The sequence below is a fragment of the Pinus tabuliformis genome, chromosome J, assembly GCF_031772625.1.
Source record: "Pinus tabuliformis cultivar Carrire ecotype Pingquan chromosome J, CPIR1, whole genome shotgun sequence".
Taxonomy (NCBI): domain Eukaryota; kingdom Viridiplantae; phylum Streptophyta; class Pinopsida; order Pinales; family Pinaceae; genus Pinus; species Pinus tabuliformis.
This window is the reverse complement of record NC_142295.1, coordinates 312,744,185-312,761,694: the sequence shown is the minus strand read 5'-3', so window position 1 is coordinate 312,761,694 and position 17,510 is coordinate 312,744,185. Positions and strand designations below refer to the sequence as shown.

General features: G+C 40.4%; 1 protein-coding gene across 1 annotated transcript; it reads left to right on the top strand.

Moving 5' to 3' along the window:
- The first annotated feature begins 6,585 nt into the window (after positions 1-6,585).
- On the top strand, positions 6,586-10,134 carry LOC149226987 (uncharacterized). Its single transcript, XM_089380372.1, has one exon. It carries the CDS (start codon positions 6,586-6,588, stop codon positions 10,132-10,134), a length of 3,549 nt encoding a protein of 1,182 aa, XP_089236498.1.
- Positions 10,135-17,510: the final 7,376 nt, after the last annotated feature.

Sequence of the window (17,510 nt, the reverse complement as noted above, 5' to 3'; positions counted from 1 at the left end):
TTCTTCTCCTCAGTAGTTAAGATTTTCAAAGTTGAAAGATTGAAAAGTTTGCTTCTCATCTTAGACTGCATTCAGGAATTTGTTACATACATCTCGTGGTGATCCTTAAAGGCAAACTGCTAAACAAGATCAACAATAAAATAAATTCAATTTACATAACAACGCTTTGTAACATAACGCAAACACATAGAGGTCTAGGTAGAGACGTGTTCCGGCGTCGTTAAACGTAGTGACCGTCGATCTCTACGAAGGTGGGTGATTCCTCCTGAGAGTCGGTGGCACTAATACGGACTTGTGCTCCCACGTACCGTCGCGTATATATTGGGAGACCCCTATAGGAACAAAGCCTTTATCCATAGGAAGCCGTGTCGGCCGCCCTACTGATCGCGATGCAGTGAACACAGCATTCACGAAGATCGACCACCCGTACCGTAAAACGTATTCTGTGGTTTCGCGAAAAGTTTGGCACACCCTCTGCCTAGAACTCCAGAGAAGTTTCTTTTGGCCTTTTTCAAACTCTATAACTGAAAAAGTCCATCCGAGCATTTGTCACTTCGGGCTCGTTAAAACATCGAAGGGGACTAGAGTCATCTTTAGCTTTTTCTCGACTCTTAAAACATGAAAAAGCAAAGTTGTGTCTAAAGCGTCGTTAATAAAATTTATTTTAAACGGAACATAATCACCTCTTATTCCCGCGTTGATCTTTTAGTTGAAAAGTATGGAGCCCACCAACCAAGGAAGTCACCTTGGCGGAAGTCCCAATCCCTTCTCTTCTTGGGGAGATGTTGGTGCGCCTCATATGGCCACATTGTCACTTCCAGGATTGACAATTGGCCTACCTGTGTGGCTCTTTTCAACTAATGTAGTTCAGATCACCACTAATCCTGAGCAGTCGAATCAACAGTCAGACCAGTCTAGAACTACCCCCCAGCCTTCCACTTCTTACAATTCTTCCTCTGATCCTTCATCTTCGCGAGGTAGAGCCGGCAAAAGTCAGCCTCCCATGGAGAAGAAGGAAAAGAAGAAGAGAGAAAAGAAGCAGAAGGGGCCTATGGCGAAGGCGACTGGGGGCAAGCAAAAGACATCTGACAAAAATCCACACACTGCACCGACCGGGCCTAAATCGCCATGTGTCATTTGCAAAGGGACCCACTTCCACCGTGACTATCCTTGTATTCCCCGGATACTAAGGGACTGGTCCCCCAGGTTGCACAATCCGGTAGCATCAACCTCTGGCAGTCATGTTGATTGCAGTCCGTCAACTAGCGAGAGTGAAGGACGAAAAGGGAGACCAAGATCACCCTGTATGTTGTGTGAAGGCGATCACGCCATCCACCGATGTCCATTCTTAGATGAGGCGAAGAGAGTTTTGGAAGATCGTCCGGTATCACCGTTACGACTTCCTCCTGGATACCAAAAACTCGTGCCTAATCCCTCGATAGTTGAAAATCCAGCTGACCCGCTCAAGTGGTCAGCTGAAGTGTCAGTCATTGAGAATGAACCTGCTGAATCCAGACCTGACGAAAGTCTAAAGGTCGAAACGGCAGTTGACCCGGTTCTCCCTTCAGAGGTTTCATCCTCAAATGACTCCGTCATTGAAGACCCATCTTCAAATGACACCCTCACTGAAGAGGATAAGGATGACACCGTCCATATTCTTTTCATCAACACAGACTCTGACGAGCATCAGGGCAATGTGCCCATTCCTTTATCGCAGGAAGGAACATCGTCAGGGTCGTATCCGGCCGTGTATTCGGTCCCACCACCAAGCAACCTAGTTGTATCCTTTGATTGGAATCAACTAGGCAGACCCCGGTTACCAGCCAGTATCCCATTCAGAATCATCGTCCAAATCTACAGAATGGTGATGGCTGGAACTATCATTGATGAAGGGGCATCTGTGAGTATCCTTTCCTCTATTGCTTGGAAAGCACTGGGTTCCCCGGCGCTTTTACCTGAGATGAGAAATCTATCGGGTTTTGATAAAGGAACCAGTCGCCCGTTAGGGATTCTCCCCAATGTTCCCATTACATTGAAAGGGAAGACAGTTCATATGAACGTCATGGTCGTCCAGGGACCCTTGGTTTATAACTTACTCCTTGGACGAGACTATATATATTGCATGGAGGCGATAGTGTCCTCACTCTTTAGAGTTATGTGTTTTCCGCACGAAGGAAGAATGGTCAAGCTCGTAGACCAACTTTCATTTCCAGGATCACGCATCGCAAATAGTCAAATACCATCCCTTAACGGTTTATTCACTCAAGGAATGCCTCCACCCCCGGTTCTACTTCCCGATGAATGCGAGTGATTCGGAAGAAAGAATTGGGACCCAGGGGGCATGCACCCTGGCCTGCCTTGGGCAGAGGAAACCTTGGGTATAAAGTTAATTTCCGCAGAAGAATATGACTAGTCCGTACCCCGTCCGAAGGAAGGAAGAGAGGGTTGTTCTAGGATAAAATTCTTTTGTCAAAGTTATGTGAGCGAAATAATCGGCTCCCTTTGTCTAGAAATTAGGCTCTCCTGAGGAAGGAGATCCATTTGTGGCGGCAAGTAGCCACCATCTTTAGAGTTCAAGCCTCACCCATTAAAACATATGTTTTAAAGGATAAGTAGGGGCAGCCTCCAAAGAAAGAGATGAAGTTGCTGCAACAAGTAGTCACCATCCTTAGCAACCTAGTAATAGACATCGCCGGAAAAAAGAGTTTAGTTTGCGGCAGCGAACAAAACCATTTTTCGGATAATAAGTAAGAGGACGAACCTAGAAATTATACTTTATACCTGGGGGCATGCGAACCTTTTGGAATGCAAGCACGGGACGACTATTTATTTTTTAAATTTTTAGGTCCTCCCTTTAAACCTGTAGGTCTAACCCGTTAAACTCATAGGATTAGCCGTTTCCAGCTTGCATAAAGAAAGGATGTGGGGCAAAAGTCAAAACTTGCCAAATAGGAGCATAGCTTCGTGAGATAAAGCTCCTTAAAAAATAGCTATCTCACCTGAGGCATTTCTTGTATTATGACTGGTATAATCGAGCAGTTTTAGCAATGTTCATGCTCGTTAAAAAATAAACGCAAGATCCGAGCAGTTTTAGCACATAGTTCATGCTCGTTAAAAAATAAACATAAGATGTGAGCAATCTTCCCCTAGAGTTCAAGCTCACTCAGAAAAAATGAACCGGTAAATAACCTTGGTAAATGTAACCTTTGACAGCCATATTAAAGCCCTTGGTCGTGTTCTTGCAGTCTCACCTCCATCCGTTCATTTGGCCAATCGTTCATCTCCATATGTTTGTTTACCCATTTTGAGGAATAGCTGCGAAGAGTGATTTCACTTAGCCATCCTTGTGACACTGCCGTGATTGGAAAATTCCAACCTGTACCTAGAATCTGCTGCTATCCCTGTTTATCACTCGTTCCTCAAAAGACGAGTCTTCTTTGAGCTCTTTTCTCTTGACTCGTAAAATATGAAAAGTTTGCAGAGTTTTGGCCTTCCAGCTCGTTAAACGACCGGAAGAGCTATCCCTCCTCTAGATTTTAATCTTTTTGGACCTGAGGGATTATTGCACAAAAAGATCGAGCGCTTGTTTTGTTCGGCTCGTTAAAGCAATCGAAAATTCATCCCTTCTGTATTGTTTTATACTTTTTCGGACTTAAGGGATTAGATGACGAAAAAGGAATTTTGGAGTTGACTTTATGTACCTTTTCAGACTCTCTAAAAATGAAAAGGACCGAGTTATCCTTGTCGTTAGACTCGTTAAATTCATTAAATAGCGACAAACTTGTCTTTAGACGAGAACGAGTTTCCCTATCGCTAGGCTCGTTAAAACATAGCGATGGGCTTGCCCGAAGGGCAGGTTATAGAACAAGCATATGTTATCCTCCTCAAGCTTGATAAAAATAAAGAGGTACTGGTCAGCAATGACTGGGGAAAAATTGGGAGAACCTCACAGCTTTAATGGTAGCAAGTCGCTCTTGAACATGACACTTTGTCCTCCGTATCACATCGGGTTGGGTTGTTTCATTCACCGGTCTCATCACCATGGTCCTCGCCACACCATCCACATTTGGGGTAATGCTACCAATCCATCACATCAGTGTCGTTATATGTTCAAGAGATGTTGTTCTGCAAAGAGTCAACCGTGTCCCATCCACTGCCATACATTGTCCTTCATCCATTTCATGACCGCCACCCTGAATCATACATCACAGTTTGTTTTCACCTCATCACAATCACTAGCTCCGTTCCGTGTCACTGATGTGGGATTCATTAAGGCCCTCCTTTGACGGATCGCTCCTTGTCGACATCAGCTCATTATCCAAGGAGTTGATCTAGGAACAACCCCTTCAGTACTTTGAAGCTTGCATGCCTCAATGGCAAGTTTCTCACTTCCGGCGACAGGTATACATCAATGACCTTCGACCAGAAGATTTTGCATGGTGGTCGACGACAAGTCCTTTATTCCCACCATGTGAATTGTACTGTCGTACCTTGAGGGTCATCATCCTTATCGGTGATTCCTCTCGCGCTTGTTAATGGTTTACATCATTGACCGGTAATCAAGCGATGTCTTTCCATGTTCGACTTCAAGAAATTCTCACATGGATTGACTTGTACATCGAGTGAAGATCGGAAGAGATTGAAGACCCCGGATCTAGTTTCATCCATCCGGGCTGCGATATATATTCAGGATATAAAGACATTTGATATGTACGTCATTGCAGCAGATGATCATCCTTCTCAAAGGATGATAATTTCAGTAGAGAATTATCAGTCTATCATCAGACAATCGTCTGTTCTATGTACCAAAATGTATTTAAAAAGCTGAGCATGGGAATGCCCGCCTCAGCTAGATCATGAAAAAGTATGAAAAATAATGTATTGTATTGTATCTTATTACAGGACACTTCTCAGCAGATTGAATGAACTTCGGATCCTCCTAATAAAGCATTTCACCCGATAAACGACCTCATACTTTAGGGGGCATCTGTTATAGACAATTTTGTGCCTTGCAGCAACAGGTATGAATTGTCAATAATCCAAGGGATCCAAAGTCCCTAAACATGATGTTCCTACCCCTAGAGGAACAAGGTCAACAAACCAACAGCTCTCAGATCAGTTCTCCACCTGAAAACACTCAAAAACAAGCAATCCTGAAATCAAAGCAGGTGCTCCACTAGGCTTCTGCGCTGAAACTCAACTCCTCCATGGTGTACCTGCGTTGCAAAGCAGGTAGAACAAAGGCCACCTGCGCTGAGCGAGATGGGACAAGTGGCACACTGAGTCATTGCTCTGGAATCTTCCAAAAATGACACTTGGATCAGGGATTTCGCCTTGTGATGAGTCAGAGGCTCTGTTTCTCCAAGTGGAAGCAAGGTTCTCCAAGTGGACTCAAGAACTGAAGATCAACTGAAGAGAGAGAGGACACAAGGCAGCTACACATCAGTTGCAAGCTGACTCATCCTTTCTCAATTCATCTATATATTGAGCTCTATCCTATGAGCTCAGGAGGCTAGAATTTTGTGCAAAGTAATGATATGCTGTTGGTTTCACTATAGAGCTATTGGGTGATTGCTTGAAGGAGGTGAAGAGGAGAAATTCTTTCTGCTGGGAGGTGTTGCTGGATTGGGGCCTTCAATGGTTGTAACTCTCTCAGAACTTTACTTCTTCATTAATAAAAGCTATTGAGGTTCTTCTATATGCACTTGTTTCAATGATGTGTTGTGATAATTGTATATTTGATTTATGCTAATCCTTGAATTAGTTATGATTGCATGCTTCTTGTAGTTTCCTTCTTTGTTATTTTGCAGGATCTCATTGTAGCTGGGCCAGCAAAAGAGCAAGGAGCTGGGAGCAAGTAGCCAAAGAGAAGAGTTTGGATTCGACATTAAGCGCAAGGCAACGGTTAGTGCATTTCCTCATTCTCTCTTGCTTACGTAAAGAAGTAAACCTTAAGTAGTTTTCTTTACAGTTGTTGCTGAGGTACTATCACCCTTAGAGTGGGATAGGGTCATCCGAATCGGATACTTTTCCCTACAACACCCTGGTAGAGCTGTCAGTGCTAGAGGTGCCTCTGGTGGGATCGCCTCCTTCTGGGACAGCTCCAAATACGACTTGATTCAAGAAGAAAGTTGCCAGCACTGGATTTTCACTCAGCTCCTTCACAAAGACTCTGGTCAACAAGTAAGTTTATTTAACCTTTATGCTCCAGTCTTGCCATCGGAGAAAAAAATTTGCTGGGACTCGCTCCAGTCCTTTCTTGTTTTGCACAATCCAGAAAATATCATTATTGCAGGGGATCTGAACGTTACTCTAGCTGCTGAAGAGAAAAAAGGTGGTTCACCTGTAAGGGACCCTGCCAGAGAATGGGTAGAAGACATCATGATCGGCTGGGATTTGGAGGACATCAAACCTTCAGCTGGGAAATACACTTGGTCTAATAAAAGATTAGGCCCCAGCCATATAGCTGCTCGCTTGGACAGATTCCTTGTCCAAACCTCCTTCCTCACTAGCGGACTAATGACCTCATCCAAAATTCTGCCCAACTGCACCTCTGATCACAAACCCATAAGTCTCGAGCTCTCCATGGATGGTTTTCTTGGACCCATTCCATTTAGATTTAGCCCATTATGGATTCAGCAAGAGGGGTTCAATGAGGTGGTTGCTGAAGTCTGGAACCGGAAAATTCAGGGATCCCCTTTCTTCGTGTGGGAAGAAAAGTTGCGGGCTCTTAAGAGAAGGCTCAAGGAGTGGGCTAAAGCTTTGAAAACACCTGCTGCCAAGAGAAAAGAGTCTATAGAAAATCTTGCTGCCCTCCAATCTTCAATGGAGAATTCAGTTATTACCCAAAGTCTGCTCCAAAAAGAAGTTGAGTTACAAAAAGCCCTTCATAAAGCCAGTAGGGACGAAGAGGAGTATTGGAGACAAAAATCTAGAAATTTATGGTTACAAGCCGGCGACAAAAATACTAGTTTCTTCCACAAGCATGCCGAAGCTCGAAAGCAATACAAAAATGTTTCAGAAATCCGATTCCAAGATACAGTGGTTAATGATTTTGAAGGCATCAAGAGAGCAGCATTCTCCTTTTTTAAAGATCTCTATTCAGCTCCTGATGACCAGCCTATAGATCCCCAAGCATATCCGTATAATCTAATCCCCTTCTGTGTGCATGACCCTGTCAATAATATGCTGACTGCCCCGATCAGCATGGACGAGCTCAAGAAAGCCTTGGATTGCATGGAACCGGATAAAGCGCCAGGGCCTGATGGGTTCACTGCTAGGTTCTTTCAGTCTTGCTGGTCAATTATCAACAAAGACCTTCTGAGAATGGTAAGGAAGTCCCAATTATGCGCTAAGATAGGAGGCAGCACCAATTCAGCCTTCCTGGCATTGCTTCCGAAAGAAAAAGGAGCTTCAGATTTCAGTAGATTTCGCCCCATTTCGTTGTGCAATACTAGCTATAAACTGATTACCAAAATAATATCCATTCGCCTCAAGAATATTTTACCGGACATCATACCGGAGAACCAAGGAGGCTTCATCAAAGGGAGAAAGATACTGGATAATATTGTGCTGGTTCAAGAGGCAGTTCATTCAAGTGGCCAGAGAAAAGAGAAAGGAATGGTAATAAAACTCGATTTGGCTAATGCCTTTGATAGGGTGAGGCATGACTTCCTGTTTGCTGTTATGACAAAAATGGGCTTCTCAACAAAATTCACAAATTGGGTGAAAGCCTGCATTGCCTCTCCTTGGATTGCCCCGCTGGTAAATGGAAGATCAACTGAATTTTTTACAGCTTCCAGGGGATTAAGACAAGGTTGTCCGCTGTCCCCACTTCTCTATGCTATACAAGCCTCAGTGTTGAGTTTCCAACTCGACTACTGTCAGCAAATTCAAATTCTGCCAGGTCTCAGAATGGTGCAAAATGTCAAAGAAATAAACCATGCTCAATTTGCCGACGATACTCTGCTTCTAGGTGGAGCGAGCATTAATTCGGCCAGTTCTTTCAAAAAGGAACTGGACATCTATAAGGAAGCATCCGGCAGCAAGATTAACTATTCAAAAAGCACAATCTATGGCTGGAATTGCTCAGCTAAAAATCTTGCTGACATAGCTAGGCTACTTGAAATGAAAATCTGTCAGGACTGGGAATCATTCAAATATCTTGGGATCCCAATTTTCAGATCCATCCCCAAAGTTTCCCATTGGATGCCCCTTTTGGACAAGCTTAAACTTAGAATTCATGCCTGGGGAGCCTCCTGGCTGAACACTGCTGGGAAAATTATCCTTATAAAATCTGTCTTAACAAGCATGCCTCTGTTTCAGCACTCCATTCTCCTTGCTCCCAAAACCTTTCTCAGTAAAATGGATGGTATGCTGAGGAGATTCCTGTGGGAAGGGGGGAAAAACAATGAAAGAAGGCTTCATTTAGTAAATTGGGATACCATTAAGAGACCATTCATAGAAGGAGGTCTGCAAATGAGAGACTTGGCTGCCCAAAATCTCGCTCTTGGCTCAAAAATTTTGTGGAATATTGTGGCAGGGAAAATAAGCTGGAGCAAGAAAGTGCTGTGGAAGAAATACTTTCAAGGTCAACGTTTGAGATGTTTGGATCTTCCTCCAAAAAACTCCAAAGGTTCCCCAATATCCAAGCTTTGTATCGCGGCTCTGGACAACTTCAGCCCCAACCTCTACTGGATCCCAGGTAATGGGAAAAAAATAAGAATTTGGAATGATCAGATTCTTGGAGACCAGCCACTACATCATATAAAAGGCCTGGCAAATATTAAACTATGGCTGCATTCCAACAACAAGGAAACACTTTGGGACATATCCAACTGGACGGAGGATGCTGACAGAAGATGGGACAGCTGGAATCTTGGAGAGGTACCACACCATTTGCAATCTGAAGCTTCTTTACTGTTAGACAATCTGCAAGGAAAATCCCCATTGTCAGCAACAGCCAAGGACAAAAGAGGGTGGGGCTCCCATACTGGTTCCTTCTCGGTTGCTGAAGGATACAAAAGTTTAATTGTTGTTCCGAATGTTCCTCCAGACCCAACGCAATGGAAATTCATATGGAGCTTTCCTTCTCTCCCAAAAATAGACTTCTTCTGCTGGACGCTTGCTCATAACAGTATTCTCACAGAAGACAACCTGAGAAAATGGGGAATGGAAGGGCCTACCAGATGCCCATTATGTATATCAGAGGAAGAAACAACTGATCACTTGTTGCTGTTGTGCCCCTTTGCCAAGGCAGTCTGGAAAGGGGTTCTGAGTTCAAGGGCGGACAAGATTGAGCTACCAAGAAATGTGCCATCCCTGCTCCACGAGTGGGCCAAGCTATCTTCACACTGCACCAATAAAAAAAACCTTCTTAAGACTGCTTGGATGTGGACCCCTAAATACATCTGCTGGAAGTTATGGCTGGAAAGGAATAACAGAATCTTCAGAGGAGAAATCTGCACTTCAAACAACGTTATATCCAAAATTAAAGCTTTATTGGGAGAGACTTTGGAAGCTAAGCCAGCCTTAAGGAATGAAGCAAAGCTGGACAATGAGGAGGAGCTGTGGCTGAAAGATATCGCTCCGAATAATCAACCCATCCCTACTACTCCAACCACTTGCCATGCTAAGTGGGAAATTCGCCTGGAAGAACAGGAATTTCTAAAGTGGAGATCGGCACTAGATGACCATTGTCTATTCTTCGACGGGGCCTCTAAAGGCAATCCAGGAGCTGCGGGTGGAGGTGGAGTTCTGCTGAATCCCGATGGTTCTACTTTACTCAAGTATCATTGGGGTCTGGGAATCGAATCAAATAATAGAGCTGAGGCTCTAGCTTTGTGGCAGGGGCTGACTCTAGCTCTAAAACGGAATATTCAAACACTGACGGTCTTCGGAGACTCTCGGCTCATCATTCAAGCAATGAACTCTCCCTCGAATCCGTTGCAGATCCACTTAGGCCGAATTCTCAAGAAAATAAGACCCATGCTGGCTAAGTTTCGGAAAATCTCCTTCTTCCACATTATGAGGCAGCTAAATTCTCAAGCTGATTCGGAAGCCAATCTTGGCTCAGCCAGAAGCCAAAGAACCCTATCAGTCAACTTGGAGGAATCTCTCTGCATCATCCCATAATTGGATTAACCAGGAATTCTGTTATTTATGATGTTTTGGGGATCAGCTACTGAACCAACTATCTCGGAAACCCTTCAGGCTCCTTCAGGCTTTCGCTGTTCTAGTTACAGGAATCAGTTACACCAAGCTCCAAGGACAGGCAACTAAGAAATGTTAGATGCATTGGATTCTCTGTTTCTGGCTGGCCCTATACACTCTGTTCCAAGCAGGATCCGGCTTGAGCGTTGTGTGTTTGATTGGAAGATTGCTCTGTACAGGTGTGTTTAAGGTAGAAATAAAAGAGTTTTCACTGGTTCCCCAACCTCATTTCTGAAGTAAACCAAGAATGACAGCAAAAAGTCTGGACCTTTTCCGTCTTTTAACTCTCAAGCTTGTGGAGACTGGTAGCAGCATAACCCTTTCTAGGCTCTTCGTTTAACTACAGAAAGATGATCTAGTGTCAGGCTACTCCATACCCATCGGTGCCATCGACTCGCCTCCTTCAAAGGGAAATATGAAATTAGCATTAGCGCAAGCTGATCCTTGCATTGTACCTGTTAGTGCACCGATTTTTGTTAACGACAACAAGTTGTTATCCCAGGGAAAAGGCAAAAATCGTCCTTAACCTGTGGATTACAGTTGAAAACCATAGTTGAAAAATCAAGGCGCTGGAAGGTTTAGATTGAAGATCAGAGATGGAAGACGGCATTCAAATCCCCAAGTTGAAATAGCTCAGATCCGAAATGTCCCACTGGCAACAGAGATAGAGGACGGCTTCTCACTTCCCAGGTTGAAGAAAGGCAAACTCAGATTTCTACCAGAGACAACAGGTAAAATCCAAAGTTTGTGAGGACAAACGATCCGCAATCGATGTAAAGAACCTTTAGGCAGAGACTCTGCGTTTCTACTCCACAAAAGGCGACTCTGTGTCAAAGAATGCCCATGGATCCATTGGGTAACATGAACTCAGAGAGAAAAGAAATTGAGGAATTTATTCCACTGTAAAAAGCATGCGGTAGCTGTTTTGCCGCCTTTTAAAAAAAAACTAACCGTTAAAGTCAAAAAAAAAAAACAATAACAATAAGGGGGCCACACTAGTATTATAGGGACCTAACATATCCCATACATTGATGTATCCAAATCACATGTTCATCTTCCCAACTTTTTTTGAATCACCTCAAGGAACATCATAATCAAAAGATACCTATATTTTAAATTCCTTATTTGGAACTGTCATGTTGTGTGACCTTGCACCTAATGTAACTCTATTTTTTCTTTTTTGTACCTTTGAATATGAAATTTTATCTTGTAATAACCTAATGTGTGGTTTTTTTGTAATTCCATAGATTTCACTAAATCGTGATGTGTTAATAAAAAATCATGCTAACCTTCTCAAAACTTGTTAATTTTGACACCTTTTAGAAGAGTGAACTAATACAATATGCCACATGTACAATTTTATATATCTAATTTTAAAATGTGTACATAAATCACTATGATCCATCTTCTTTCAATGTCAATGTCAGTGCTCTATTTGGAGCTCTTTCGCTTCAAACATAATTGTTTTATCAAGAACACATCTTTGAGACTTATCCTAAGACTAGTGAAGAACCCTAACTTCTCCAAAATTATAACATACTAGAAATTTTGACACAAGACACTCAAGTATGTTCTCTATTTACCTTAAAAATAATTGCTACTTAAAATTTCTTAGGAAAAAAAAGTTAAGATAAACATTGTAAGATCACTCATTTGAAGGAGCCAGACTCAAAGATTGTTAATTATCATACCAATTGTTATGGACCAAACACCTAAAATAACATAAAAACAAAAGAATTGAATAATTCAACATCAACTATTTCATGCAACAGTAACTTAGATCAATACTATTACCACTTCATGCGTTGACTTATGCTAGACCCGACTTACACTAAATCAGACCTTACTGAGAGAGTTATAATCTACTGCCTTTCCTTTATCTTACCTAATTTAAACTAACACCTCACCTTGGTCTTACAAGTGATAATCTAATGTTGAAGATAAAAAAATATTCTCATTAAAAATGCAATCCTAAAATACAACCTATAATTCCTTCCTTTTATAAAAAAAAATAAAAAAATATTTAGCTAATACATATTAACAATACATTAATGTAGGCACTCTGGGGATAGCTTATTTGGAAAACCCGTGTTATGTAAAGTTGTGTGAGTTAGAGGTTATTTATTTGAAACTCGTACATAAACTCATGTGACATCCTTGACCAAAGTGTACACTTAAAACTTAAAAGTTCTCATATCACGTAAATAAGACCCTGAGCCAATTACTAATTCCTTTAATTATTAAAAAAAACATATCATTAATATATGTTAATTTTTTTTAATGATAAAATATGAACTCTAAACTAAATTCTTATAAATTAAATAATATCTCTCTCAAAAATCAGAAGCTTTATAAAATTACATAAAATAAAACGAGCTACTTATCATTTAAATATAAATATTATAATGATTTTCCTTTAAAATATATAAACAATCTACTTATCATTTAAATATAAATATTATAGTGATTTTCCTTTTAAAGATAAAAAATTATATACAGTGGCTGAAATATCATCTGCAATACAGACATAAGGCAATTGTTTGGAAGTGAACATCCTTTATTTGTTTGTTAACATTATATTGACCATGATATATATCTCTGTCATTAATTGTATTTACCCCCATTTAGAAATGAACCAAACAAACACGGCAAACAAATAAATCCATTTTCCCAATTGCTTGAATCTTTTGACTAAGACAAGGAAGTCTCAGTTGCCATTATTGATTATGGTACAAAATGAGGTGTTTAAAATGTGCATTTAAATAGCCACATATAATAGACACAACTAATCATTTATAAATTGCATGTGCTCAATTGATTGAAGTAAATAATATTGTCCTATACATGTTTATATATTTATATAAATAAAAGAGGCATAATAATATAAAATATAAAATGGAATGAATGTGAACATCTCTTTATTAATAAAAAAATAAAGATTTATATCAGCAATTTTTTTATTAATTTTTATTTCTTAAAAAAAAATTGTGAGATTTGAATTACATTTCAAATTAATGAGTTTTTAATTATGGTGATTTATTGATTGGTTGTAATATTTTTTCATAACGTTTCATTCAAATTAAATAAGAGAAATTATTAATAAATTTTATTAAAACTTGGTCTGAAGTAAATTTTGTAAATTGAGATTATAACATAGAGTCTACCTTATGTTACATCAATTCTCATTTGATATCATTTGGCCTAGAGGATAAGATAACGAGATTTTACTTACTTTAAATTTGCTTATCTCATGGCTCATTTTTTATGATTCTATTCAATAGAGAGAACTCACTCTTATTTCTAAAGGTGATGCTTTTAATTCTAGCCTTTAAGTACCCTCTTTCATGTTGAAGATTAGCTAGCGAGTTCATTCTTACTTGAGTGAGTGAAGAAATGAATTGATTCTTTCTTCAAGCTCAAGATACAACAATTGTTCCTTCTCTCCATCAAGTACATAATTCCTTCTTGATGGATAAGGAATGAGCATGCACTCAATTTTATGAGACTACTGGGTCCATCCATATAATAATAAAAGATATATGGTGTTTATTTAGAGAATATCGCTATTGATTGAGACATTAACTTACCATATATGGGTACCCTCTTTTCTCTAGATGGTTGGTTAGGTTTACCATCATTTAAATAAAAGAAATACAGTAACTCAATACCTACATAAGCAAAGAGAAAATGAAGGTATTTTCAGAGGTGGTCTTCTTGTTAGCACATAATAGGCCTTGTAATTGTCTAATGCTATCCTAAGAACATTCATTATCTGTTTAAATGAACAAAAACTCAAAGTCCATGTGCAACGATCAACGTGACCTCGGGATAACGACACACAAAAACAATGAAGGAGATAGGTTGCCTCCACCTGGTAGCCTGTATGGCCACCTCGCCACCGCACAAAAGGAAGAGCATTTGGAAACTTAATGCCTACCACTATGAGGCAGAGTTGGTGCATGAAGAGATTAAGGGAGGTACGACGACATAGAGTTTTGTGCAGTCGAGGAAGAGGTTTTTTCATTATGGAATGCAAAAAGCTAATTATGCTGAGAAGTAGTGAGAAAGGGATGACCTTGTGAGCATGGAGCGCCTTCCTACATATAACCATTCAACCATGGTGGCAGACAAATAGAGTAGGCGTCTTTGGTATGATAGATTTGATTCATGGAAAAAATGAGACTAGAGGAATTGATATTGATTGTGCATATCGATTGTTCCAAACTTATCTAATTATCACATGTGATCGCCCGCAATGTATCCAACTCATTTCGGTTTGGTTTCTTTGTTCAAGTTCCATACAATTTTGCCTCAATTCTATATTTCATCTATTCTAGTTCACTGTCCTTCATGGGTATTGTTGGAACTTGGGTTTCTCTCCTCATGTTGGGCTCTATTTATATGGGTGTTTTGATCCTATCCTAAGTCCCCCCCCCCAACCCTCTATGAGTCTTTGTTTTCCCCTTGCCTATCCCTAGCTTTCCCCTCTACCTCCTACTCCTATCTTGTATTCATGTTATTCCACTCACTATGCTCATTATCTTGCCTTTCTCCCCCTCTACCTCAACCTCTCAATCCTTATTCTCACCCTACTCTTCTCCTCTCCATCCATTTCTCAAAATTTTGTGTATCTCCTCCCCCTCTTGCCCATTCTATGGTCTACCCTGATCTCAGAATGGCCGAGTGTCGCCTAGTTGGGCCTGCTCACTGAGGCAGGAGGGGGCACTCTACTTCCACCTCCTCTCCATATTTTAGTCCCCCCTCTCTTTCGGGGCACCCTTGCATAGTTAGCTACCAAAGTGGCCATGGAAAGGTACAAGGATATCATCCCTACAATTGTCTAAAGAGAAATATGTGATGTGGAAGAACAAGTAAGACAATCCCGAAGGTACATTCTTGACACACATATATACTAGGAAACTAGAGACTAGATCTTAGATAATGGAAATTCTACTAGAGATAGAGCTTTTTCATACATCTAAACCGTCAACCTTTATTGGCACATCAAGACTCTAATGGGAAGAGTCCTTACATACAGGGCTAATAATCATCAGGAAATCATCATTTGCATGGTAGATCTAATGGAGAAATTGGATAGAGTCAACAAGAAAATCACACTTCTGACCAAAAGAATAACATGCATGGACTCCTCCACATCAAACTCAAATGGAGAACCTTAGCCACCAGGTCCAGAGGAAAACCCTGCAGAATGAAAGGCTACAAGGCACCTCTTCATACCAACAATATAATTTTTATTAGTTTTGCTATGTTTTCTAGTTTATCTTATGCTTTCTATGTAGCACTACTTGTAGTTTTTATTATGTCAGTTCCTCATATTATGAACAATATGAATAATTTCATAATTATGTGTCTATGTTATTGGTCTGGTTCCCCAAGCGGCAGACCAATAGAGAAAATTGTTAATGTAAGCCCATGTTTTAGTAGTATATAAATATTTTGATTTTATAAAAAAAAACAATGAGATATTTATAGCTATAGAAAACCCTCAGAGGGAATAAAAACTTTATAATATTATTAATCTCATAAGTAAAATGAAGCTTAGCAATTACAAAGGTGACAATCCCAACTAGGGCACTTCACAATTTTACTACAATGGAACCTTCAAGCCTTGTGAGAGCAAATGCTTATGATGATTAAAACCAATTACGAGTGGTGGCAATTGTATCATATTATGGAAAATGGGATTTGGAGTGGCTTATTACATTATTTATTGGGTAGTATCTTAGATGAACTAGAAGAATTGGAACAAAACTCCTTTCTGCACAAATTTTCTTTAAAATTGGCTTACAACATGAATAAATTATGACAATTCAACTGCATGTAAAAGCCAATCTAACTACCGTTTACATGCTTAGGTGGTTGTTACCAACAAGCTATATATTAAAGACATATTTATCTAACCAAAGCTCTTTAACACTAATGACAAAGACGATCGATTATAACTTGCATTGACAAGGTTTTGACTCTAATAGTAGAATCTTAAGCCATCAAATATTCAACCATCATGATTGACATTGATCCAAGTGGATATTGGTGGTCGCCCGCCTATTCCACTTGGACCTCCACCATTGTTTCTTTTAGTTGTTCAGTTTCCTTATTTGTAGCAAAATTTACTATTTTTGGTAGTTTTTCGGGTCCTAATCTTCCAGAGCCATTTTGAGTCCCTAAACGACATTTTTTGGGAAAACTGGGAGCAACATCGGTCCATGGACCAATGTTGATCACTTAGAAGTTGTAGTCTTTGGATAGATCTTTCTAACGAGGTATCATACGTGTCAAACGGATATCGTATGCCAAGGTTACGACCTCGGGAAGTTGATGTACCAATTTACCCAAAATGGGGCCCACAGTTTGGCACTTCATCTCCTAGGGTTAGGTTTTTGGATGGTTAGGGTTTTCCATTGTTTCTCAACAATAAATAGGCCTTTGAGCCTCATTGTAAGACAGTTTAGAGGCATGTAGCCGCCACATCTCTTCTCAGAGATAAGCTACCATCGCCTGAGCTGGTTTATTTCAATTTATGTTTGTAAACATCTTTCAGTATTTTACATCAATGAAATGAAGTATTATTTTGTTGCATCTCTGTATTTATGGTCATTTCTGTAATTTGTTGCGTTCCTGTTTAAATCTGGATCAGTGGTGTCCGAGTGGTCTACTCTTTCTCTGTTTTTCTTTGCATGTCCCCAACGAGGTCAGGATATAAGGAGTTAAGGCTTGAACTGGTCGAACCTTTGCAAGACAAGCCTCGCAAATCCCGACGGCCCATGGCGGATGAAAAGAAAGATGAGGGGGCAGGATATCCTATCAAAATCTTGCTTGAAGAGGCCCTCAAGCGACAAAGGAACGTGATGATGGACAACATTTCCCAGATCCTTCAGCGGCTACCCAGGGGCGACACATCTACTTCCAATAGCTACTCTGGGAGCGCCACACCCTTTAAGGTACAAGTTAACTTTGACATTCCCATATTTGAGGTGTTAGAAAACTATATATTACGGATCAATGGAACACATAAAATATTACAGAGATATAAACACAGAAAACACATAAAACAAGAGAGACACAGATATACGTGGTTCACCCAGTTTGGGCTACGTCCACCCCGAACAGCCAGTCCTTCCTTTCTATTATCCAGCAAAATGAAGAGACACAACCTATAGCAGATCTGTTGTAATACCCTCTGTTTTCTCTCACAGTCTCACATCACTGCTTCTCGCTCGGAGAATACACATATATTACACAGACTCAATACAAATGCCCTCATACAAGAGAGGGGT

Coding starts and splice junctions, on each gene's coding strand:
- LOC149226987 (XM_089380372.1), top strand. CDS start 6,586: ATGGATGGTTTTCTTGGACCCATTCCATTTAGATTTAGCCCATTATGG.